The sequence below is a fragment of the Cololabis saira genome, chromosome 14 (assembly GCF_033807715.1).
Source record: "Cololabis saira isolate AMF1-May2022 chromosome 14, fColSai1.1, whole genome shotgun sequence".
Taxonomy (NCBI): Eukaryota; Metazoa; Chordata; class Actinopteri; order Beloniformes; family Belonidae; genus Cololabis; species Cololabis saira.
Window position 1 is genome coordinate 19,913,104 of NC_084600.1, and position 25,904 is coordinate 19,939,007.

The following is a 25,904-nucleotide window of genomic DNA, read 5'->3' on the forward strand; positions in this document are numbered from 1 at the left end:
CATATAGAGAAACAGCCCTGTTTTTCTTTTTACTGTGAGGCGCCATGTTGCAAATAGACCTGGAACACCCTAGTCTTGGTTCAGACCAATCCCAGCCCAAATGAACACTATCTAAAAATTCTGAACAAAATCCATCAATCTATCCTCATTTCCTACCAACATGGTGCTGTGCAGTAAAACAAAAAAGAGACTTCAAACATACTTTTCATTTCATACAGTCTATGGATTCAATCCAAAATTTCACCCAGGTCCCATGACTTAACCAGTAAGTAGACATATATGCAATGCAATTGACAAACAGCATCATAGAAATATTAGGCCCCAAGTACCCGAGTCAAACTGGTAGTCCTTCAGTGATGCAAGGGACACTTTTATGTTTGTATTGCTGAAAGAATCAAGGCATATGTGAATCAGACAATTTCCGAATGGGAGCTGAGCAATCAGAGCTCTGTGTGTGCTTGCAGCCTGTTCAGTACATTCATACAAGCACAAAGAACTGTGTGTAACTGTTCAGATAGCCCAAGACTCATTTCAATGACAGGTGTAAACAAGACTATAAAGTCACCCGGGCAGTAGCCTGGTGACTCCTCTCAGCTCTTTCTCATAATCTTAATTTGTTTCAAGCATCTAGCTGCAGGGTGCAGTTGGGTTTTATTGCAGCATACAAAAGGCCTACAAAACAGTATGTGGGTCTGCATAAAAAACCCGCTCATTACAACAGAAAATTGTCTCCCACCAATGTTTCTATTGTTGTAAAATGACAATCTTCCTGGGCATGAGTTGAAATGACAAGTTGCAGGAATAACAAGATTATAAAATTTTTATTGATCCCCTCTGAAGATTAATTTATAAAGCAAATTCCACACATTTCTCAGGTTCACATATTTCTTTTTAACGCAAAGTTATGGCACCATTACTTTCTATCATTTCACCAGAAAAAAAAATCATGTGGCTGTGGCCATGGTTTTATTTATACAAATGAAGAGGAAGAATGCATCTTTGATAGACCCACTATAAAATAACAATTACACTATATCGACATTCCCAAAAACAGAATAAGCCAGGCCAGTAAGATTTGTTTAAGCCAGTAATTTTGGGTGCAAGTTAAAATATACATTCCACTGACATATTATCTGACATCAGTGTAAAACTCTGCCATACACAACAGTCAAGGAAGCACAATTGGTTTCCCCTTTGGAAGCAACACAGTGGTAAACGACTGATGGACAACATTAAACCCAAGGGTAGCAGCTAGGTATGACAAACAGATTTATGCATTAGGTGAACCCAACTGCACAGGGACCATCAATTCTGCATCTTTGACAGTACATGGGGATGTTTCTTTACCCTCTGTCTCCATGTCTGTCATTAGGTTTATCCCTCTTCCTTTCTAAGTGCTAATACATTTACATTTTTAGTGCTGCTCAGTAATAAAATAGGTGGGATGATTGGAGGCCTTTTACATAGCTAAAGTAAACATCACTGAACTCCAATCGCTGATGAGTCACCCCATCTCCCAGTTCTCCTCCCCCACCTTTCCACCCACCCACGCAGCTTGGCCGTCGCCCCACAGTGTAGGTCAACAGTGTTGCGGTTTGAGTCTCCTCAGCTGCACTCACAGTTCTCGGCCGCATCTCAAGGTCCACTCAAAAGAGTCTGCCTCCCGAAGGAGGCTCCGAATTAGTAGTTTGTCCAGTCCATCAGATCACTGGGGAAACATTTTACAACCAAAAGTCAGCAACTGATGTTACCGGTGAAGCACATGGACACAGCATTGGAAACAGCAGTTGAGGTTGGTCTCTAACGTCTCAGTGAGCAGACATGCTAGACTTTGAGTGGCATCTCATTATAAAATAACATAATACAAACAGACTCAATCAAGAATTCTCTCTGATGTCTTTACCTAAACATGAACCAGGAGACAATGAAACCCCACCCTTTTGTTCTGATAAAACAAAAGCAGTGTCTTCACCAAGAGCTGGGGATCTTTTTTCCAATAATGACAAACACTCCAAAGTTTAAAAAAAAGAGAGAGAGAGATTGAGCAGAGATAAAACACATCTCATAAAAGGTCAAATAAATAATTACAGAGAGCTGTGCAGAACTTCATTACTTACTGTAACAAACCACTGATAAAAATAGTAGAGCATTTTTCAAGCACGGCCCAGTCATTATCAGAGTAAATAGATCCCAGGTGAACGAGCGCAAAAGGTAAAATCAAGGCTGAGATCTTAACCTTGCCGACTACTGGGTAAGGTAACAACAAATCTAATTTAAGACAGATGGTTACTGGGTTGTTTAAAATAAAACAATTCACAGCTTTACAAAGCCCTTTGCTTAGATAGCTGGTAGGGCACGTCAATATAGTTGAGGCATTTGGAACAATGATTTAATGAGACTACATATGGTGTGTGACTGGTGAGCTGGAAATGAGTTCCAAAAGTGTCTGTTTCTCATCGTTACTGAATCCATTTAGAGCTGACTGCTGTGGCTCCCTTGTGTGAAAACGAAACTCTACCTGTGCCCACGCCAAGTTTGACCTTTCCACAGTGGATACATTCTTTGCCTACATGTCAAAGGGAAAGAGCAAAAAGAGAAATCATACACAGACCATTACTAAGATGGTGAAGAAACACTCAGCTGTGCATTTACACCTGGGGCATTGGCGGCTGCCTCCTGCAGTGAACTGTTCCCACACAGTTTCAGTTACAGTTAATCATATCCAGTACTTTCAGTGTAGTGAACAGCAGGTCATTTGGAATAAGAGACCAGAAGAAGGCACAGAGGGGTGCTTCAGTAGTGTCCATGCCGAGGGAAATTGTGCATCTATACAGTTTACCAATAACTCTATGAACAGCATCTGGTACAATACATCATGAGTAACAGTAGTCTATATCTGGGATTCCTCCTTCTCTATAACCACGGTTGGTGCCATGTGCTGAATTGGAAACATGGTTGGAGTCTTTGTACAAGCCACTGCCATTGGAGGGAAATATGGTATGAATGATGTAATCCTCTCTTAGGGGTTTCGGCTGCATTGGCTGGCAAGCAGCCATAGGTGTCATCTGGAAACCTGGGCCACGAATCTCCAGAATGGTGTTGTCCTTCTTGGTGCCAGATTCAATATAGTCATCCTGGTTTTTGTTTTTTCTTGAACTGCTGCGAGTATAGTGGTCACGGGAGCACAAATAGCCAGTCCTATGTCCATACCAACAAAAGACACCAAAAATAAGAGCCAGAGATACAGTGGCAGTGGCCCCACCAATAATTCCTGCAAGGGGCAATGCTGTAATCTGCTGTGAGTCTTCATCTTCCTCTTCATCTAGCAGGTCTGTTGTTTCAGCTTTTGCACAAACAAGAGCCTCATCAGAGTCGGTATCGCCAGAAATCATAACTTTACTTTCTGAACTAGCAGGTAGTGGCACCATGCAGATGATGTAGCTGGAGCGTGGTTGCAGGGAGGTGAGCAGATACTCTCGACGATCCCCCCGGACGAGTGTCTCTGTGATTGATCCCATGGCATTCCCGGTACCAAGTCGAAGCCAGCTCAGCCTGAAGGAGGAGCTTGGCTGAGCCACACTCCATGTAACACGGACGCTGTTGTGAGACAGAGGTTTCACATTTAGGGCCAAGCTCTTTCCCACCCCACTGCTGCTAAGCGTGTAGTCTAAGCCCGAGTCAGGAAACCCCAGCCCAGGTCGCTTAGAACGAAGAGTGAAGAGGGACCCCTGCGGAGGTGTGTTGGTGGTGGAGCTCTCATCTCCACTGACAGCAACTTTGTCTTTTGTCCCTGCTATCCTCATCACCTCACATTCCTCCATCTCACTGGTCAGGTCAGTCAGAGTCATGTCTCGCACCCTATCAGGGCCATGACAAATGAGACCTCTGACAGTGATGGTGTTACCACGGGCGCGCAACCAGTCATACAGCCAACGCAGGTTGCAGCCACAGTGCCAAGGATTTCCGCGAACCAAGAGCTGAGCAAGATTGTCAAGGTCTTTGAACAGTCCTCTTGGTAGTGTAGTTAAGTTATTTCCTGACAAGTCGAGCCTTTGCAGCCTCTGCATGCCATCCAAGGAACCACGCGGCATGTGAGTTAGAGCATTGTCCTGTAGAGAAAGTCGCGCAAGATGGGCACTAGGCAGGTTGGCAGGTGGGGTCTGTAGGGAGTTACGCACTAAAGACAACTCTGTCAAATTAGAAAGTCGTGCAAATGTGTCATCAGCAATGCGTTGATTTGCCAAAAGGTTTCCATCTAAAACAAGACATCTAAGTGAACTGAGGCCTCGGAAGGCATGGGTAGGGATAGTGGAGATTCGGTTATCATCTAGACGAAGTTCTTCCAGGGAAGCCGGGAGTCCTGATGGGATACTGGACAGGTGGTTGCGTGAAAGAAAAAGCAAGCGCAACCGTGGGTTGTCAGCAAAAGCCTGATCCTCAATAGAGACAGTGGAAATTGAGTTATCGTCCAAGTGGAGCTTCTCTAGCAAGGGCATCCGAGCCAGTGCACTGCGTGGAATAATGCGAATGTTATTGTCCTGCAAATGCAATTCACGCACTGATGGTGGCAGGTGCATGGGAAATTCATCCAATTCGTTATCGTAGAGGTAGACTACACGGACAGAATGCTGGTGCTCCAAAGAGGTGGGAAGGCCAGGGTTGTTTATGTGGTTGTTCTGAAGATAGAGGACGGATGCAGAAGGAGGCAGTGATGGGATGGAGCTCAGCCCACGATCATTACAGTAGATAAAGTCCTCGTCACACCTGCATACAGATGGGCACGTCATGTCTATGTCTCCAATGTATCCTTGTATTGTAGCAGCAGCAAACTGGAGCATGCCAACATGTATAGTCAAGCTAAGAAACACCATGAAGAACCAGGCTTGTAGTTTAGCTATGCATAAAGGTGCCATCATGGTGAAGATCAACACTGTCTTTTTTCCACAAGTGTAGTGTCAGTTTTCAAATTGCTGCACTGAGCCGGAATCCTGTGACCTCCACCCTGTAAGAGAAAGAGAGAATAACAGTTAATACTGACACAAAAATTATATTACTACATTTACTGTCTCAAAAGAGAAGTATGTTGCAGTTAGAAACAAGACTGAGTTTTTCTTTTCAACGACTAATGATCATATCATCGGGGGATGTGTACACTTGGATGAAAGTAGGAAGATTCCCTTCAGCCTCTCAAAACATTCTGTCATCAACTCAAAGTCGTCATGATCAAAGTGAATACTTTGTCTCAAGAAAATAAATTTCAGAATAGACAAATCCAATTTCATATTTTAAATCAAGCCTTGTGAGTAAATATGAAGTCTTGAGGCTGCTCTCTATTTATGAATAATGTAAGAGATTTTGAGAAGCTCCATAACAACAGTGCATTAGGAGTTTCCTGTAGACGGCTGCACTCATCGAAATAACTGACGAGACTTTTCATTATCAAGAAGGAAGAGCATGTTTTAAGACAACGACAGTTATGATATAGTCAGTATGGCACATTGGAGCAATAAAATAGTAATGCAATGATATAATATGGAGAACAATGCAGACTATTTGACAGCCAATTAACTTTCTGCAGTCACCATAATTATGCAGTTGGAAGCTGCTCAAAATTTACTCAGACCTGTTTAGGCATCAGAATCTGTCATTGTTACTAAATGAGAGATACCATAATAGTAACGAGAAATGACTACAGACATTTAGAAACTGGTAAACTGCAACAGTATTAGTGACAACTTGAGCCCATCTTGGTCTTCAATAACCAACGTCATTAGTCAAAGCGTTCAGGCCCACACAGCAGCAAACGCAGTCAGGCTCCAGTATTGATTTCTTCACAAATCCGAGGTGATCTGCCAGAGTCAGTCAGTTCTCATAGAGATTACAGGATGCTCAAGAGTGTAAGTCCAACAGCACGGTAATTAAGCAGATGAATGGCAACTCTGCTGGGAAGTGTGAATATGCAAACATTAACTGGAGTGTGTTTATACAAAAAGTGTCAGAACAAACTTGGGTGCCATTTAACCAAGTTAAATAAATCACTGTTTGTTGGTAAAGTAAACAGCATCCAACATTCCAGCAGCTAAGCCGTAGCATGCTGGGGATCATTCAGTGGAAAAGTAAGTACTGTATGTCATTTGTCAATCCAAATATTTAGTCAATTCTTTTCACAAGTGGAGGATTCATACGTGGACCATACAGGAATGTTAATGAATCTTTGCCGTGTTTATGTGGGAGGCCCTTTGAAGGTTGTCTATCAAACCTATCCAGACACATTCATCCCTGTTGGGTTTCCAGTTTGACACATTTGACACCAATACAGTATGCATAGCCTGAAAAAATAATTGATGTTAAGTTAAAAGCTATTTGACAGCAAAAACTTGAATTCCAACAATTGGAAGAGTGGCGGCAACGGGTTAAAGAAATTGGATTTCAGATCAGTTGTTTTCAGTGTGTAATAAAGAAAAACATGTATTTTCAATACGTTCAATACGTTAAATACCAGCATCCAACTACCAGCCTAGTCCTCTATGTGAACTTTGTTTACATGTTCTTGCAAGACTGACAACAGGACCAATGCAGAATCTGCTGTTCCCGTTTTCCATGCAATATTTGCCAGGTTCATGTCTTGCTTTCAACTTCTTGTTTCAGTTTTTTGCGCCTCAGTGCCCACCGATTAGGAAACTCGGTCAAATCTGAAAGGAGAGAAACATCTGTACCGGGCCCCCAACTACACAAAATGTTCACATTGACTATGAAATTCAACTGCTACCCACTAATCTCTTTCTGTGCCTATTTCCACTTCACTTGGCAAAGCAAAGTGGAGCCAGTGTACTTTAAGTGGAACCTGGAGAGTAAAATAAAACATTTAAAAAGCTGATATTGTAACTTTCGTTGGTTTTATATTGCTCCACTTTATGACTCGGTAGGAATGTATACAGGGTTTTCTGAAACACTGCAAATGCTGGCAGTGTTTTACTGTGTGCAGGTTTGTGAGTGTGTCTGAGAAAGGGAGTCTGAGTAGTGCTAAAGAATGGATGACTTTTGAATCCCAAGAGCTTCAGCAGTGAGTCCCTTCAAAACTGGAGTATTTGGGTCAGTCCTTTAAAAACAAGATAGATGTGGTGTGAGATTGAAGTGCTGAAGAGAGCCAGAGGGATTAATAAAGAATATTGAGCTGCAATGCTCTGGATTAAGCAGTTGCTATTAAAAAAAAATCCCCAGCAAATACGCATTTTAGGATTTTTATTTTCCTGCCTTATGGCTGCTAATTCTTCTTGCTCGATTGAAAACAGCTCTTTGTTTGTGTGTGAATAGTTAAGAGACCTTTTCTTTTTTTTTTGCCTTTCCATGCCCGATCAAATTGGAAGCATTAACCCACATGTGGGCGATCTTTGGTCGAAGTCTACGTTTCAGTTGGCTGTGGTGGGGGTTAAAGCAGGGATGTGGGGTAATGTGCGAGCCAGACAGACAGACAGCCGCCTCAGGCTGAGTACAGTACACACAACGACCCCCAATCTAATGCTGGAACCCATGGCTGGATCGATTTACATAAAAAACAGACAGGGAGGGAGAGAGAGTGACAGAAAGCAGCTTTTAGCAAGACCTTTGAATTCCATCTCCCCACTAAGACCCCCATAGAGGGATAGGGCTGAGAAATCGGGAAAACTGGATTTTAAATGGCCGAAGGGGCTGCAGATGTATCAGGAAATCCACTTTACTGATGGCAAGGAAAAGATAATCACGGACCACCGCTTATCTTATAAGGCATGTCTATGGATCGCATTTTAGATTTACAGATCTGACATGAAGAAAAGATGATGCAAAACATGATGGGTAGAGTGATGAAGGATATAAATCAAGAGATCAGAGATGAAAAGGAAAAAAATGCTGACAGGAAAGCGTGTTTTCTTCATCGTGGTTAATGACTGTGGTTGCAGGGTTTTATTTGTGTCTATATAAAAGACTTGTAATACTCAGAATCTGCAACCTTGCAGAACTGAACAATATTCTTCAAAATACTAAAACATGGAATCAAAAATATTTTCCCCCCCCTAGGGAAATAAAACTAAGATGCAGGGAGAATCCTATTTCACACTATTTAATTTATTTCTCACAAACGCATGGAATCAAAATCTTTATTGTTACTTAAATAGAACATAAACAGACATTTGTGCGAGCATTAATGCTGCCCTATGTGTTGCACAATGCCGTCTCTATTCACCGCCTGACATATTCTCAAACAGAATGAGTTCCCGTGTTCGAAATAATATGTATAATGAATTATTTGATGTACCAGTGCATTACAATCCAATTAAATCTCTATCATAATCTCCTCTCTGAAAACGTGCACCTTTAACATGTGTTAAGGCGCATCGAATAACAGTAAGTAATGGATTTGATTTCAATATCATGTCATGTATTTAATTCTTGGCTTAAGAACCGTTATATTAACTCTTGATAGAAGAAAAAGATTGGTTGTTTGTATTGGGCTTAGGGATGTAAAAAAAGAAAAAAGAAAGAAAGATGGTCCTTAATTATTGGCAAACTTATCAAAGTGTGATCGATTAACTGTTTAGACCCTCTCACTCTAGGCTGTTATAAAAGTGATAACTAACTTTTGATATAGATAATAAAAATGATTATATAAAAATGGTTATATTCCTCAAATTAATCATTTTTGTAAATCAACACTGAAATCATTTTTGAACACCATATTGACAATTAAAAAGTATTGCATAGGTTTGGTTTTACAAATGAAAACCCATGTTTTTAGCCCTACAACTGCTGGGAAGACAAAACTACTTTTATTTTTTCCAAAAGTTTCTAGTTTCTAATACACTACACTGAGTGTGTCCTCCTACGCTCAGATGGGCCGAAAGCCTTAAGTATTTTTATTCATGGTGGTATCATCAGGAGTGAGCTATGTAAGATTACAGATGTACAGCTGTGCTGACTTTACATCCGTATCGCCATGCTAGTTTTGCCAGCCTCAGATATCCTTCTTTATGGACTTTCCATCTATCGGTGGGACTAGAATCAAGCAGAGGTGTTAAAGACCTGTCCACTCCTTTTTACTTGCCATCGGTGTGAGTTGTGGACAGGTTGCCATCCAGATGTAGAGCCACAGCTGGCGCATGCACATACACACTTGGCAGCGTTGCTATCTGTTTACTTTGAATGGGGTGACATCAAGCTTTGCATACGAATTATGGGTCTGTTGCAGCGTAGTCTTTGGCTCCCGTCAGAAGTTGAGGATAATTCAGGTTTTTTTTTCTATGTACTAATTAAGTGTCACCCAATCAAATCGCAGATAGCATTAGCCAAAGAAATCATACATGGGGGGCGGGGCTGCTCATTTGTGTATCGAGTGGGAAGAAAATTGATTGGTTCTTTATTGGTTTGACAAAGACATGTGCAAAACACCCAACAGCAGGTGTTGCTGTGACGCTGCTGTGGGAGTGGGTTGTGAGGTGCTGCTCCCTGGATGGCTACATTGCTGATTGGCGATACGGCTCACATCTCCTGCCAAGTTTCATCTTACTCATGATTTACCTTTCTCACCACACCTTAGAGGACTTATTTAACACCCTCTTTGCAAAGACCTTATTTACTTAATCTTATTTTGTGATCCCCAATAGCATTATTATCCCTGCAGTTATAGTGTGGGGTACATTACAAGACAGAATTATACCACAATCTAGGAAGTTAAATACATTGCTTGTTTTAATTAAATTATTTAAATTTAATTGAGTTGATTAAATTCCAATTAATGATAATGGTCAATTGTTAACGTCCCTATTTGGTCTGTGGCATTTAAAAAGTTTATCAACATTGTAAAGTCTGTAGTTTGGTAGTATGAGCAAACTATGAATACAATTCAGACCGGTTCTCATTAAACAGCCATCTTAACCAGGACATTTAGCTATAATGATGCCTCTGTTTTCATTATTTAGCTGCATGTTTATGAGTCAAAGCAATTTCATAGACTTGACAATTTCATTCACAACTCCCATTGCGTGCTTACTACATAAAGTTTGAAATATGGTTTGGAAAAGCAGGCAGAAACTGTGAAACAGCTTCAGTGCTCCACAGCTGCGATTCACCTTGGGGGTGTTTATGTCCGTTGGTGGCTGTGCAGCTTGTAGGACTCTGAAGTGACTTGATATATAGCTTTACAGCACTATAATGTGTTTTATCTTTACAGCACCATAATGCGTTCTGTCATGCTATGAGGCTAATGCCCGGCCCTCTCCACTTGAGCTGCACGCGCCTGAATTCCTTTGGCTCCGTGTTTGCTCTTCATGACAGCCAGATTGCAGCTAAATCCATTCAGCATTAACAAAAGAGCCACAGCTACCTGTAGTTTTATGCCCCTGCCTTGTAAGCAAAGCTCGGACGAAATCTTGCATGACTAGACAGGGTTTTGTTAGCGGTGTATTGCATACTTGCTTTCATCAATAATGTAATCTAGCAGGTCCCTCAAGGTTATAAGAGATGAGTCAGTCATGTTAATAAGAGCTGAGGTTCATCAATAAATGTTCTATTTTGAAATATTTACAGTATTCCAGCAAACAATTTGCTTGGTGGCTACACAAATAACAATGCTTCTCTTTCTCTTTGTGAAATATCGTTACTGTCAAGGCCCAATTTCATTTCAAAGTATACTTTGAAACCAAAATCCCCAAATAAATTGTATTTCCATTTGTTGTAATTTGATAATAACGTTATTGCTGATTCCTTATGCGCACCATAAGGAATGACAACACTGCAACAGCACTTTCTTTACCTTGGCTTGATAAATGGATGAATAATTGGGACTGTCATTTTTATATCTTATAGTGTTTACAGAAATGAGAAAAAAACATTATGTGTTATTTTAAAGATGTCTTTTCTGGTAAAAAAAAAAAGACTCCAGATCAATGCATCGGATATTTACTGGATTTGTTTCAGCATCCAAGTACCAGTTTTCAAAACCATTTTTAGAATTTCACACACATGATAAGTTTTTTCCTTTCTTCATCATTTTCAACTTTTCTTTTGATAAGAATACGTCATCTAGGGGCTCATGGACCCATGGGTCGAGTTGTCCCTATTAATAGTCATGATTAAGACTAATATATGGGATGAAAGAATATTGGATGCATGGCATCAATCCTTGGATGAATTCCTTTTTGAAATGTATTGAAAAGTGTATGCAAATGTTGGTATAAACCATTAATATATATGCATACAAGGGAAAAATAAAGAAAAGTGTATGCAAATGGAAAGCGATGAGGGGATAATTAATCAAAGAATGATACAATCAACATCATACTGATGTAAAGAAATGTCGTCATATATGTGTTGTTGTTTTCTAAATTAAAAAAGAAAAAAAAAATCATCAAAGGGTCTTGAAAAATTAACAGTACCACCAACTGTGGACCGACCACAGATGGAGACTAAAGATGGACCGCAGACACATTTTACAGGATGTAAGGTCAGATGAGTTTTGCTCAACTGGGTTTGAAATTAGTTATGCTGACAATTTAAAAAAGAAATTGGTCATGTCTACAAAAAAAAAGTAAATTAGATTGATTGGAATGATTGGAAATATTTGAGAACTTGGAGAGGGAAGAACATATTATTTTAAAACGTTGAAGGGTCTGTATCTGTGTCCACGGTGTTCTTCTCTATCAGTAGACTTAATTCTTGGTGTTTATAGCACAGCGAGATAACTATCCTGTCTGCCATGGAAACATCAACTCTAGCATTTTTTTTTTCCTCATGCTAAACTGCATTTTTAATATAAAATGACAATTAGTTTTTTTTAAATATAATTTCCTGCTTCTGTTTGTTCTTAGACCACAGGCTGGAAAGGCAGCAGAAACTGGTTTGAAGTGACTGAGCTCTCAAATACAAAGAGGGCTCAGGAAGCACATGTGTGCATTAAAAGGCCGTGTGAGTCTGGTGGTGTAGCCGACGAGTGAACTTCAGATGTTCCAACCTGTGTCTGTCGTCACAATGCAGACTTTGATCAAGGTCTCTCTGGCTTCCGGATTAATTTTCCCAGCTTTTAATGTTGCTGGGACACGAAATAGAGGAAACAGTTCAATCTTGAAAAGAACTCACTTCTCCATTTTGAGAAAATGCACTTGATCATTTTAAATGGGACTTATAAAGACTAATTTATCTTCCTCCTTTAAGTCAAGGAGTCAGCCTGTGGTTTTCACGCTTCAGCAGCAACTCTGATTGGATTTTTTTCCTTCCTTCTGAGAGACAGAAACAGGGAGGTTGGTTAGCTTAATTGGTTAAAGTTGGATTTCAACCCAGGCGAGATATAAACACAAGGGTGTGGGAGGCCCAGTCACAAAACAAAGCAGTTCCATCAGGGTGGAAATTAACCTCAGATCATCACAGAAGAACAAGAAGAAGAATAAGAAAAAGAATATAACATCAGTAGGAACCTCTCCGTGTTTATCCACTTTCTATACCTGCTTCAACTTGTTTCTCCCTGATCCAGTTGAGACTGGAGTGAATCCCAGCTGTCATCAAGTCAGAGGTGGGTGCACCACGTACAAGTCGCCTGTCCATCACAGGGCCGCATGAGACTAACAACTATCCACATTCTCCCTAAAGTCTATTTAAAGTCACCAATCCAACAAATACGCCTATTTTTGGACCATGAGAGGAAGCTGGAGTTCCCAGAGAAAACACATGCAATCACAGGGAAAACATGCAAACTCCACCCAACATCTGAAGGGGAATAAACACATGTTATGTCTAAACCAAAAACTTGATCAAATAACGTGAGAATTCATCTGTGTAACTTGTTCTGATCAGCAGCTTCTAGCAGACCAACAGAACAAGAGCTACTCATAAGATTAATGTTTCACAAATTCTCAATTATTTATGTACTTTAAGTGTTTGAATAATTCCTTGTTAGACACCATTTGCTTCATGCATAAACAGATTTTGAAGCTGCATTTATTAATTTATGTAAACAAAAACTGACATTTAGTGTTCCTGCCTATTTATATCAATAGCCTTCCTGCCATTGAAGGCTATTAATTATATTTTTTTGCCCTTTTAAATTCATATCAGCTTAAACTGAGGTCAAATTTGTAGTTGAATCATCTGTATTTTTGACTTCATGTCAGGATTAGTCAGCTAAACTATTACTGGACAAATGGCCACATATGCAAACCAGTATTTGGAGCATCATTTGAGCTACATCATATTTGACCTCTCACACTGCGTAACATGCATCTGCTTAATCTTGGATACAGTATACTACTACTACTGTCATTTACTACTACTGTTATTTAGCAGAGTTAGATCTGAGAGAACAGCACAAGCAAGAAATCACATAGGGGGGTACAGCTGGATAAGTGCTGGTCAGACTGCTGTGAGTCCAGGTGGACACAGGTGCTGCCATGCCAGTGTTACAATTTTATTTTGTTCCTTTCCCGCCGAACACAGTCCCTTTATACAGGAAAACTACGTCTTAAAAGACACCAGCATACGATCATCTTTCCATAAGTGGATGCAGCTTAATTTGTGTCATGCACTATTTTTTTGTAGACTATGAAGACTATGTTGATGAAGTCTCCTGAACCATAGGCTGTGACTGATGTAGACAGTGAACACTGACAATAGTGTGGTCCCACCAAAGAGCTGTATCCCTTAGTTGAGGGTCCAGGAAAAAACCTGGGAAGGGGGGGGGGGGGTTTGTAATATTGGATCTGTAACTCCCCCTCAGTCCTTTTTAGCCTTCATGTCTTATTTACAGTGAAGGAACCGGTAGGATCTACTGACTTGGCAAACAAGCACTCCATTGGACCTGGTGGCAGCAGTGCAACACCTTTGCTGTTTGCCAACCGCCAATAAACAAATCAAGGAGAAGGAAAATAAATGAGTACAAAGAAAGCAGAAAAACAAACGGAATAACACGATCAACATTGACAGGAGTTGAGGTGGATGCTGTGTTTAAGTTTGCTGTTTGAATGCAGTGCAGTGGTGCTGATAATTAACAAGACATGACTTCAACCCAACCCTCTACAGCTTTCCGGGAAAAATCCTGGAAGAGACCTATTTTGGATCTATAGAGGCTGACAAAAATTCTTGTTACAGTAGTTCTTGGTAATACAGACAAATAAAACTATCCTGGACCCATGCTAACAGAACACTTTGGATTCTTGGAAGTCGCATTGATTGATGCTTTGTATTCTTTACTTTTAATTGCCCAGCAACAGCCTGCCTTATCATACAGTCGGTGTGCTCGGTGGGATTGTACCTTTTCAGGAGAAAAAAGATTAGTTGTGTTTCCTGCCCTGGTGGGGACAAACCGCCAACACACTTTGCAGACCAACTCAATTTGCTCTATGTCTCTTGTAGCAACCAAACCATTTCCACACAGTTGACGACGTTAAGCCTTTGTTGTCTCCGGGTCTTCAACAAAGCCAGTTCTGATTTATTTTCACTTACAATTTTGCTCTCCTTGATTCCACTCTCACTCAGACGTTCACTCCCGTCCATCTTCAACATATATTTTTTCCAAGTGTCACACAGCTGTCACACCAAACACACCGTCAAGGCAGACTTATTGTCAGAGGCTTATCATTGTTATCAAGTTCCTTTTTTTTTCCCAACCCTTTTTCGAGATCGTCCCAGCTCTGCTGTCAGAAAATTATCTCAGGCCATCTCAGCTTCTGAGACCTTTGAGACGGCCACCGTTAAACCGCTCGCTGCAGGCCAACCGATATGAAGCTACAACAAAGGATATTGCCAAGTCATAATGGTCATTCATCTGTGTCAGCTCCAAACCCTGCAGCGTTTAGCGGGCTTCAGGCTACACGGATGCTCTCTACAGCTTCTATAACAGTCATTTGGCCATCGCTAACACATCTTGTCTAACTTGAATTAATTGTGATTGCTTGTTGTTTGGATATTGTTTTCCACAATCAGAGCTCTCTGAATAGATACACGCAGCATTAGTCTTCATTCAGTAGTTCATTCAAACGAAACCTAATCCAGATGTATTACTGAGTGCATACTTCACATGATTATATTACAAAGTGAAGGGACGTCGTCTCTGTGGAGAAAATAATCATAGCACAACATTGATCAAAGGTGTAGATCCAATCTGACTTGTGATGTGAAGGTGAAGAAAAATAAAATCAACTAACTTTTTCACTTTTGGGAGCATTCAAGCATTCCCTTTTTTATGCTTGATGATTTTATATACATGTATGTCTGGAGTTTCTATGCGTTTCATGTTTTTTATAGTTCTTAGTATTCAGCCGTGTGCTCACTTTGTTCCAGCTGGGGTTGTTTTAAGTACTTTATAAATAAAGTTGGCATGGTATGGATGCAGTTTAAATGCCTCATAGTGGAATAGCCTTATCCACCTACCCCATATCCACTGAAATAGAAGTATTACTGAGAAAATCTGATGAAAACCACCACTTGTTGATGATCTCACCATCTTATTGTGTAGTTCTCTGTATTACTCATCTGCCTCTCAGAGACTCAGAAGTCCACATACTCAGCCATAGTTTCCTCAACACTATTTACACATCAAACTCTGTGCTGTAATGTGCTCTCCAAAGTCAAGTGCATGCCTTTATTTGCAGAGTCTGAACATTTTAACACCACAATTTCAGTCTGCGATGACTCCAAAATGGCAGGTCTCACACATATTTCCTTCTCTGCTCCCCCTGTTACAGTTTCTCCTCTCTGTCTCGCAGCTGAGTGAACCACACTTTTCTTTACTTCATTATTGTGCCAAACAATTGTGTTATCCCTTTATTTATTTATCTGTTTTGTTCGTCTGGTCTGTCAGCTGTCAGTACTGTCGGCTGCATGTGCTGTGTATCCTACTGTATTTTTTCCTTCTGTGAAATTGTTCTTCACATTTCATTCATGCATTTTTAAATTCCCCCTTTTACTTTGTCGTAGCTTTTCTCCATATTTCTGCTGCTTTATCTTTGAGTAGCTTCTGTTATTTCTGTGTGCCAACCAGTGCACAAACTTTTCGTTTAACTGACTAAAGCAATGAATATCCTAATGCAAAGACCAGCAAATGGAAATCACGCCTGTCTTATAAAACTTCCTCCGAAGAAAATTACAACAGCAGCGCAACGTAGAACATTCATTGCTTGGCTTTTAACCAAACCTAATATAGACTGATTTCTGGTTTTGTTTTAGAAATGCTATTATGTGTAGGCTGGCCTATCTTGGTAAATCCTATCTAGTGTTGTCACATTTAAAACTATATGCTTTAAGAGTATGAGAAATAACTGGAGAAGTAGATACGTGCCGCCCCCGAGACCCAGAAAAGAACGACTGAGTATGACTCCTCAGGATGTGTGGGTTCCTTGTGCATGAAACATCAGATGTGGGAGTGCTCTAGTCTTAAGTAGAAGTTGCTTTGAATGTTGTGATGCCTTTCTCTGAATTTGAGAACAAACTTTCTTAGTTCCTTCCTTTCACCCTTCATCATCTGGTCAGAGAGGGTTTAAAACACAAAAGAGACTGGATTTTTCCTGATTAATAAGATAAATCTAAAGATAAAAGGGTATAAGAACATACATTTTCTTACATGAGCTCTCATCTAAAAAAAGGGAAAAAAATCCTTTGACAATTAATATCTTTTGACTTTGCAACAGTCGAAACAGGCTTGTGCCTGGTGTCTCGGTGTAGATCTCACGTCAAATCACTGACAGATAGCAGTGTGTTGCTGAATTTTGTTAATGAGTGCTGGCTTTTAAAGAAACTTTAACTAATTGCTTTGTTTGGCCTTTTGCCCAAAAGGAGAAAATGAAGGAGATAATTGAGCTTTATTGCTCAGCATTTAGCTGTTGATAAGTGTTATTTTGTTCCATGGCTTCATTTGAGGTTGTATTTAATTAGTGCCACCAGTCGAGAAAGGGCTACATTAAAAGTGGCTTCCTTGGTTTTGTTTGTATTTGCTACAAGTAAATTACTTAATAAAAGAAATAAATGAGAAGAGAACATTACAGACAGAGACACCCTCAAGTCATTTCCCAGCACATTTGTGCATTTCACAGAAATAAGTCTGCTGCAGGCTGATGCTTTTGAAAATCTCCTCTGATTCAAAAGGTTTTCACAAGTACATTCACATATGACTTAAATTAGCCTTTATTTGAATTTCTCACTAATCACAGTTACATTTGTGTGTCAGTGCTAAGCTTTCACTTCTCTGGGAAAAAAGGACCTTGTACTTTGTTTGCATTGTCTGAGGCAAGACTGCTGTAACAATGAATAAAAAAGCACTCAATTTGCTTAGAAAGTAAAAAAAAAAGACAGATTTCTGAAGGAATATGCTGAATCATATCATTGAACACAATGTGAGATTTAAAAACCTTCTTTTTTTTCTACTAGCTGAATGCATCAAACCCTCATGCTCATCACTGCGACTCGAATGCCATGGATATACGCAGAACCTTAAGGGTTAAATAGCATAAAAGGAGCATCAAAAAGTACTATGATCTTTGATCCTACTTTGATTTTCTTACACCATAAAACATAAAACCCTAATAGCACTGTGCATGCATTTCTAAATCTTACAAAAAGAAAAGATTAGAAAATAATCCACATCATCAGCTTACTTTTTGAAGTGGGGCTGACAGGGGATGAGGTGCTGCCACACCATCTGCACTATTCCTTCCTTCAGATTCTACAAGCGGTATCTTCTCAGGCTCTCGTCGGTGTGTAGTCCATAAACTCTGGTGCGCTGCAGCGGTTGATGGCATAAAGGAGTGCACTCTCTCTTTTTAGGGGACGAGCTCTTTCTTTTAGGTTTTTTTTTTCTTGAGCTTTTCAGCTGTGATGGAGATTAGTTGTCAATTCTGATGTCGGATCTGCTCCCTGTGGAGAAAGAAAGTGACAGGGAAACCATGAGGGATCACATGTGAGCATCAGTGTCAATCAAGTGTCGCGATGGCACATTTCTGATGGGACTAACCGCACTACAGATCAGTGTAACATGGCCAGCGGTGTGTTGTGAGTGCATGTCATACAGTCTTTCAGTCTCTATTTCTATTGTTGTTTTTCATTCACTTGCGGTTGGAGGATTAAGTGATTTATTCTCCATACATTAAACTATCCTTTTCTATATATTTGAGCCTAATCTCATGCGCACTTGCAATGATTGTTGACTCCATTCTACTTTAACAAGGGAAAAAAACGAGCAGATTAGGCTTTAATGGCAAAGTAAGCAGTTTTTGAATGACGTCACATCCGTTGATATTTGAAACAAACATAGACAAAACATACAGAGCTAGCTAAACACTATACCTCCTTCCAGTACTCCCTGAGAAAAAGCTCCATTATGAACTCTCCCGGACCTTTATGTACATGATTGTTAGCGACTGCCTGGAGCAACGGCAGGTTGTTCCAACTGTGTTTGTTTCCAGTTTACTGAGCCCTCATACGCAGCCCTGGCTCCATGTATTTTTGATCTATTTATTTGCTTTCTACAGTTTACTCTTGAAATGTACAGCTCACAGATTTTGAGAATATATACTGTACAATGTGACAAAATGCGCTTATTTTATGTAGGATTACTTACCCTGCCTTTAAGTGGTTTAGTGGTAATATAAAAAAACATAAAATACACATTAATACAAAATGGGCATAGTAAACTTAATTATGTGCTCCTTTCTGCTAGACTGATAATCCCCTTCACGAAGGTGCTGCCCTTAAGGAAAAACTTCCCTGAAATGAGGTGACGCAGGAGAGCAATGTCTACTTATGACTTCCTTGCATTGGATTGCATTCTTTCACATAAAGTTGGTCGAAGCGCAGCTTTTTGATGCACTGGCTTCTCAAGATACTTTGCATACACGTGTATGTGCCAGTTTGCCCAGTTTTACTTTGACACCATTATTTCACTGCCCTCTCCCAGGGTCCTCCGGGAGTCACGTTTCTCCCGATTTCCTGAGCTGCCACTTGTTGGGGCTTAAAGCGTGTAATAGCTGGTAGGAGCTCTTAAACTGCCATTTTCAGCCAGGCGCCTTGACAGCTGCATCAGGTGTGTCACTCCACTACCGCTTTAATTTAGCCAGTGAGAGAAGAGGAGGGAGCAGATGAAGCAGCAGCTGAGAAGAATGAGATACGGTAGAGAGCAGGAATGAAAACGGGTATGAAAAAAGTGAAATCTGCTTGCAAATTTCAGCCGTCATGGAGAGAAGAATTTTAAAAGCGCGGGAAACGTCTTTGGTTAGATTTGCCATGCTGACTTCTGATTTGTGCATGGGGGTTATATTGACGAGAGTGAGCCACGGACTACAGAACACGGCACGATTAATTCATGGCACACAGCGTGCACAGCGGCCTCCAGCCACAACCTCCGCCGCACATGTTGTTGGAAAAGAAAACATTTAATGGCATTCGAAGTTCTTGCAAACCAAATCCCCCTCTTGTTTTCCCAGAAGAGGCTCTAAGACTTTGCAAGGCAGCCCTGTCCATCTCTGTCTCTCCGCTTTGTCTTCAGTGCGGATTGTGTCTTCTGCCTAAAGCAGAATTTGCTGTGACACGAGACAGTACGCCGTCTCCGCTCGAGTCAGGCTGACAAGAGTCAGCTTATTGTCACGAAACCAAGCCCCAATCTGGTCAGACTTCCAAAACTAATTATAAGTATCACAAATAAACTGTTAATGGGACTCCAACTTTCAGGCAAGTGAGTGGTATTTTTGCATGTTATTAGGTCTGTGAGTTGAGTTCAGAAACTGTTTGCCGCCGCCACCGCCGCAATATCAACAAGCGTGCCGTCATCTCACCAACCTGTTGTCGTCAGAGCGTTTCATGCACCTGTCCCATTTATCTCGCATACCTTATTTGTTTCACACCTTTGCCTCTCTGCTTTCCCATCACATCTCTGCCACCTCAACTAAGGAGCGTCGCTGCACAGTTTGAAAACCTGCGATGCAGATAAATGCACAACACAGATGTTACGTGTAAATGAAAACCTGCATTTGGACGTAGACATCTAATCTCGCCACCGAACTGGAAGTGTAACAGATGCAACTGTTGCCAGATATTTGCAGGCAGACGGCACCAGTCTATCATCAGTTATATGGGGTGGGCTGTGATTAAACTACAGCCAGAGCCAGGTGGCAGGGTAGCATACTCATTCAAGTCAGACTGACACACGGGAGAAACGAAAAGGCCAAGTTTCTTATGTACTTGAGTTCAACTTTCCCAAGAAAGCAGTTACAAGCAAAGACAAATGAGGACAACAACTGTTTAATTATCATAACAACCAGGAAGTCTGTCAAAATGTATCAGAGAACAAAACAACAGCAGCAGAGCTTGTGCAGCAAACCATAGGACGCAGTTCAACACATCTAATTGCTCTCAGCAGATTATTTTGATGAAATAATCACTCATCCATCCATTTTCTGAACCTGTTTCATCATGTTCGGAGCAGCAGCAGGGCTGCAGCTTATCCCATCTGTCATCAGGTGAGAGACGGAGTACAGAGCTGTGCTTCACCTCAGAGGTCGCCGGTCCGTCACAGGACCACACGGGGAGAAACAACACTCTCCACTTCTGACAAGACAGAAGCTGAGTGATCGCATCACACCTGTGCCGGCCTGCCCGCGCCGACGCCCGGTCCACTCCAGGATGCAGGTTGAAATGTTATTATTTGTTTTTTAAAGTCTCAGAGGCATAGAACAACCACACCCGTCTTAACTTTTACATTGTCAGAACTCAAGCTTGAAGGCTCCAGGCTTGAAAACTTTGGAGTCGCCCAGATGCTTGATTATTTGCTGAAACCTTTTTTTTCTCGGGTTTCTGGTCCCGGTTGAGCAGGATATTGTGCCTTTTATTGTGCAACCTCAGCCCATTTATTTATTCTATTCTATTTCTGTTTTATTTGATGCGGTTGCTTATTTCAGTGGTTAAGGACACATTTCCAAAGCTTCTGTAGAACTTTGCTGAACTGAGATTTTTTTAAATCTAGTATGGAAATAAACTTTGATGTAAAAATCACAAATTACACCTCCCAAGCAGCATTTTCAAATATGGGATGAGGCCAGAAAACCTGCTGACACAGTAGTACTAATCACTACACCACCTTGCTGCCAAAATTAGAGGATACAATTTAAAAAGCAAATGTAGACATGCCTTTTTGTTTGGTGACAACACATGATTCAGTACTTGTTGAGGATGCTGCCACTTTGGAAGTCAGATCCCATCTGTGCAGTCCCTGGCCTGTACCTTTACAAAACATTGCTCCAGGGATCCCCGGGAGACTCCGTAGCTCCTCTCTGAGGAGGTCCGGCACAACAAAACCAGCTTCTTCCTCTGCACTAAACCTCTTGGCTCTGTCACCACATCCTATAATTCCTCTTATCACTCCCATGACACTAGCTGACCTTCTGATTCTCAGCTCCAACACACAGGTTGGGTTTGCGTATCACCAATTTTCAAGCTGAAAACTCCAACTGGATTCCTGCCAAACACCTCCCGATTGACCTTGACAAGACAGAGCTGCTGTTCTCCCCCCAGAAATCCTGCCCTTAACAAGAGCCGTCAATCACAGTGACAGCGCCGTGGTTCCAACTTCCCAGAGCCACATTCAGTTTGATCCGAGACAACCGACTGCTGCAGCTGCTATTGCAGATTTTCCATGTGTTAAATCTGCTGACTCAGACTCACAAATACTCTTTGTCACCCATCTGGACTGCCGCAGCTCTGATGTGGCTGAGCAGCCAGAAATGACTGCAACACAGCTGTCAAGCTAAACCTCAAAGAATACATACTTTCCATGTTTCCCCATACTGTGATATAAAAAAAGGTCATATTTGCTGTTTGAATGCTTGAATATTCAGCTCTCATGTCATGTTGAGACAAATGTCAACCTCTGACGTAACCACATCCTGTAATTCAAATGCATTTCAGTATTTTCTTTCTATCAGTTCCCTCCCGGGGTATTATTTCTTTATTTTAATGAAACTGGATAATTGTGTTGTGGCTCACCAAGTGGGGGACGTTCTCTCTTTGTTTCAAAGATTTGGATCAGAGAAACAGTGCCCGTCTTCTGCCGAATACAAATACAATACAAGACTTAGCATAATGGCAGGAAACAATTATCCCACAGTGGCATACAGCCTTCGTTCTTTTACAAATCGGACGTTAAAACGCTGTACGTTACGGCTCATTTATTTCTAACTCTAAGAACAGCTTGACTGGCTGTTATGGGCTGTACGTTGTCCTTCACTGAGCTACCTCAGTGAGGACCTGTTATCTGGCTGTTGATTCATTGCCAGTCTGAAGTTGGAATTTCCAGGTTCCGTGTTGGAAGTTTCAGCCGAACGTTCCTCTGTAGCTGGAAGTCCAACCGGGAAAGGTGGAGAAACGTCGCCTACCTCAGCTTCAGAGTCCAACATGGCCATGACTCAACAAAGGAAACAATCCACAGTGCTGTCTCACTTTATTCATCTCATATCAGACTTGCACATAGTGCTGTTCATGTTTTATCAGTGGGTGTGATAGCACGCTGATGGTATCTGCTAAAAATCCATGTACAGTGTTGTTATGGATTAGTATTGCTAACCATGTCCAGCAGCAGCAACTGTCAGTCTAATGTTGGAGAAGCTCAGTGTCCGACTTTGCAAATGGAACACAGTTAACTCAACGTCATTCCCAGTTCCTAATTTTAACTTCCAACGTACATGGAATGCTCCATAAAACCCCGATAAACAAGAACTAACCTGACACTGAAAACTCTCCTTCTTTAATCTAGCATATCATATATATCATAACATATATATCATACACTTACATGGCACTTACATTTATGCTGTATTAAAGGAGCTTGAGGCTCCTTTTAAGAAATGAGACTCTCTAGCGCCACCCTTCGCCACGACGGCCGTCGGGGGTACTGCAGCCAACAGCGAAGCCGGCACGGGAGAACGGGGAGAACGCACATGCAGCGTCATGTGACGTCACATCCGCCGCCCAGCGCGGGAAATTCAGAGTCCGAATTGCAGCAAATTTTGCAGCACACAGCCTGTTCAAGGCAACGGAGAGATACACTAGAGGAATCATTCTTTTGGGTTTGGAACGCTTCATCTGACATTATTACTAGAAAACTTAAAATGTATACGGATTTTTTTCATAAATCCTGCCTCAATCCAGCCTCAAGCTCCTTTAAGGGATTCATGCCTCATCCATCAAAAGATAGCACTGTTAATGTCACAATGTTTCCTACGTATTTACACTTTATTAGGCCACTATTACCCAAAAAGTCTGAAAAAAAATGTAATTACAAGGAGAGTTACATTAAAAGGAGCTTATTGCTAGTTTGTCATGTCGTGGCCAGACATCAGGACGGCTATAAAGAAGACTCTCTTTAAGTAAGAGTTGTTTCTTGAACATTCTTTCCATATAGCTGGGCATAAAGAGTAAAAACGCAGCTACTCTGGCTCCGCTTAAGGACAATAATACAAATCATTCAAATTGAAATGGATTCTGATGTCAATCTCCTGTTTGAATTGTTGTTGAAAGCACGGGCGTGAGATTAACAAATGTTTTCAGCATTCATCAAGACAGGGGAAAAAAGAGATTTCTCATGATGCTGTGGAAACTTGTGATATCCAATCAAACTGGTGCCTGTGTTAACGATTAGATTGATATTTCTGTTGCTATGGTGAATCCTTAGGCTGCCGTCTCCAAGCGGGAATGACTAAAAGATTCAGATGAGTATGTCTATGTATTTTAAATAGCTTCTACCTCCCAGTGGTTCATTAGCAATAGACAGAAAAGGTGCAGGACCTGAAACTGAAGTGATTTGAGACACACACACACACACACACACACACACACACACTGCTCTCACACACACACCACCCCAGCGATGTGATCAGACTTTTAATGCGGCTGCACATAATGTGTATTCACTGGCAGGGAGGTGGCGGGGAGCGGTATCGACTGGGATGACAAAGATGAGACAAAACACACTAAGAGAGATTATTTCACACCAACAGTTGGCTTGGACCTTTCTTCATCACTGTTGTGAAGTTGCCTCCACTCTTTCCCCCGATCGGTGCTTTTTGTTTCAGTTCCTCGGAGGAGGACCATCTCAATGACAACTCAGAGAGCATCCTCTCTTCCCTCGTTAACCCAAGAGTGCATCCGTCCTAATAATAAAGCTTTTACACAGATAATTAAGAGACACTGTAATGCAGTATGTGATGCTCAATTTACTCAATATCCTTCTCCTCCTCGTCCTTTTTAATTTCATTCAGAATCCATCTGTTAGACTCTCTTTTCCTCAATTATGTGAACTTTTCCACATCAAGGGCCACGACTGTCCGGTTTGCTTGTTTCGACTCCATTTTGAGCTCTCAGAATAATTTTCTCTTCCACTGCGCTCTTTCGTCAGCCTTTTCTTTCCGTTCTCAGCCTTGATGTTGCTGATTCAAGGCAGGTGAGAGGAGAGCAAAGGGGAGGAAGGAAAGCAGTAGTAGATGTAAGAAAATGAACGGGACAATTTTGAAAGTTATTAACGTGATTAAAAGCTGGAATTAGAGGGCAGCGCTGACCAAAACACAAGGCACAAGGGGACTGATCCACAAGGACTTGCCAGTGAAGCTAATGTAAACATGGAGGGAATATAGAGTGGAGAGGAAAAGGGAGGCTGTGAAAATAGAGTGGGGCAGTGTTGGAGTGAAAGCAGATGAGTAAATAGACCAATCACACTTTAAGGGCAAAGAGGAAAAAAGAAAGAAGAAGAGGTGAGGACGTGAGGAGAAGGAAACAAACAAAGATACTTGAGAGAGTTTAGCGAGCTGAGGTTGGCGTTTTAAAGGTCTGCACGTTTGCACATTAATTAAAAGTTATCCACTGATGAATGGCTCTGTGATGAATTGTTTCCCTTACCATAAAACTGTATATGCATCCCACAGGGATGGAGCCAGGCCACTAAATCTGTCATCCCTGTTTTTCATGCTCTTTGGTTTTGACAGTAATGAGCCGGGCCAGTATGATTGGCTGTTCAGCAGCTGATTAAAAGTAGTTTCCTCTAATACAAGGATTTACTTTGACATTTCTCATGGAAACCTAAAGGCTTAATAACAGCGGTGAATGTCATTTTATTTTCAGAAGTAATTCATCTCTTAGTTTCATTTAATCTTTGTTTCTTTGATGTTTTTTTTTTTTCCTCCTGTGCTCTTAAAGGCCAAGGCAGTGTGTTAAAGCAACTTTAATCAACATCTTCATTTGCTGAACGTATCAAATATAGAAAGAATCTAATCATGTGAAATGTTAGTGGTAAATCAACAAAGAATTATCACCTCCATTTTCAGCTCTACTTCGCTTTGCAGAGCGTGAAAGTGACTTTCAGCTCATTATTTTGCCTTTTCGGCCCGAGATGTGACTGTTTTGGTCCACTCTAACAAGCCGGAGCACAAAGAAAAAGCTCTGAAAATGAGAAATGGCTAAATTCAACGAATGAATTAACAATGGGTGAGAAAAAAAATATTATTTTACACATTTTATCAGAACAGATGACATCTTCCAACAAGTTTCTTCAGATCATACAGCATCAAAAGGAAAGAAGGGACTTAATAAGGCGATGTCCAGGTCTGGCCTCAGAGATGCAGACTCACATCTCAACTTAAAAGACTACCTGCTCAGCTAAAGCAGATACATATATGATCCGATACAGCCTAAATATTTCCATCACAGCAGGTAAAGACAAGAAACAAGCCTCCATCCAAAAGCATGCGTACATCTACTGGTTGGAAAGAAACAAATCCAGTCGAGGTGAGTAAAAGTGATGTGCAACTACTCAAAGGTTTACAGATTTAATCTTAAAACACATATGGGACAGAAACATCTTTGTCCCATGAATGTAAAAGTGAGTGATGGTAAATCTACAAGTATTCGTCCAT

General features: G+C 41.0%; 1 protein-coding gene across 3 annotated transcripts in view; it reads right to left on the minus strand.

Annotated features, from left to right (window-relative positions):
- Window positions 1–1,548: 1,548 nt before the first annotated feature.
- The window catches only part of flrt1a (fibronectin leucine rich transmembrane protein 1a), a 49,639-nt gene continuing 25,283 nt past the window's right edge, over window positions 1,549–25,904 (minus strand). The window contains exons 2-4 of one of the 3 annotated variants that reach the window (XR_009784070.1): window positions 17,610–17,868; window positions 2,519–5,002; window positions 1,549–1,708 (exon numbers count right to left, since the gene is read on the minus strand). Coding sequence is in view for 1 of the 3 variants with exons in the window: in XM_061740065.1 (XP_061596049.1) it covers window positions 2,874–4,916 (2,043 nt within the window). In the remaining 2 variants the exon portion in view is untranslated. Of the gene's footprint in view, window positions 5,003–17,609; window positions 17,869–25,904 lie in introns of all 3 variants that reach the window. The other 2 variants (XR_009784071.1, XM_061740065.1) reach the window with 2 other exon arrangements.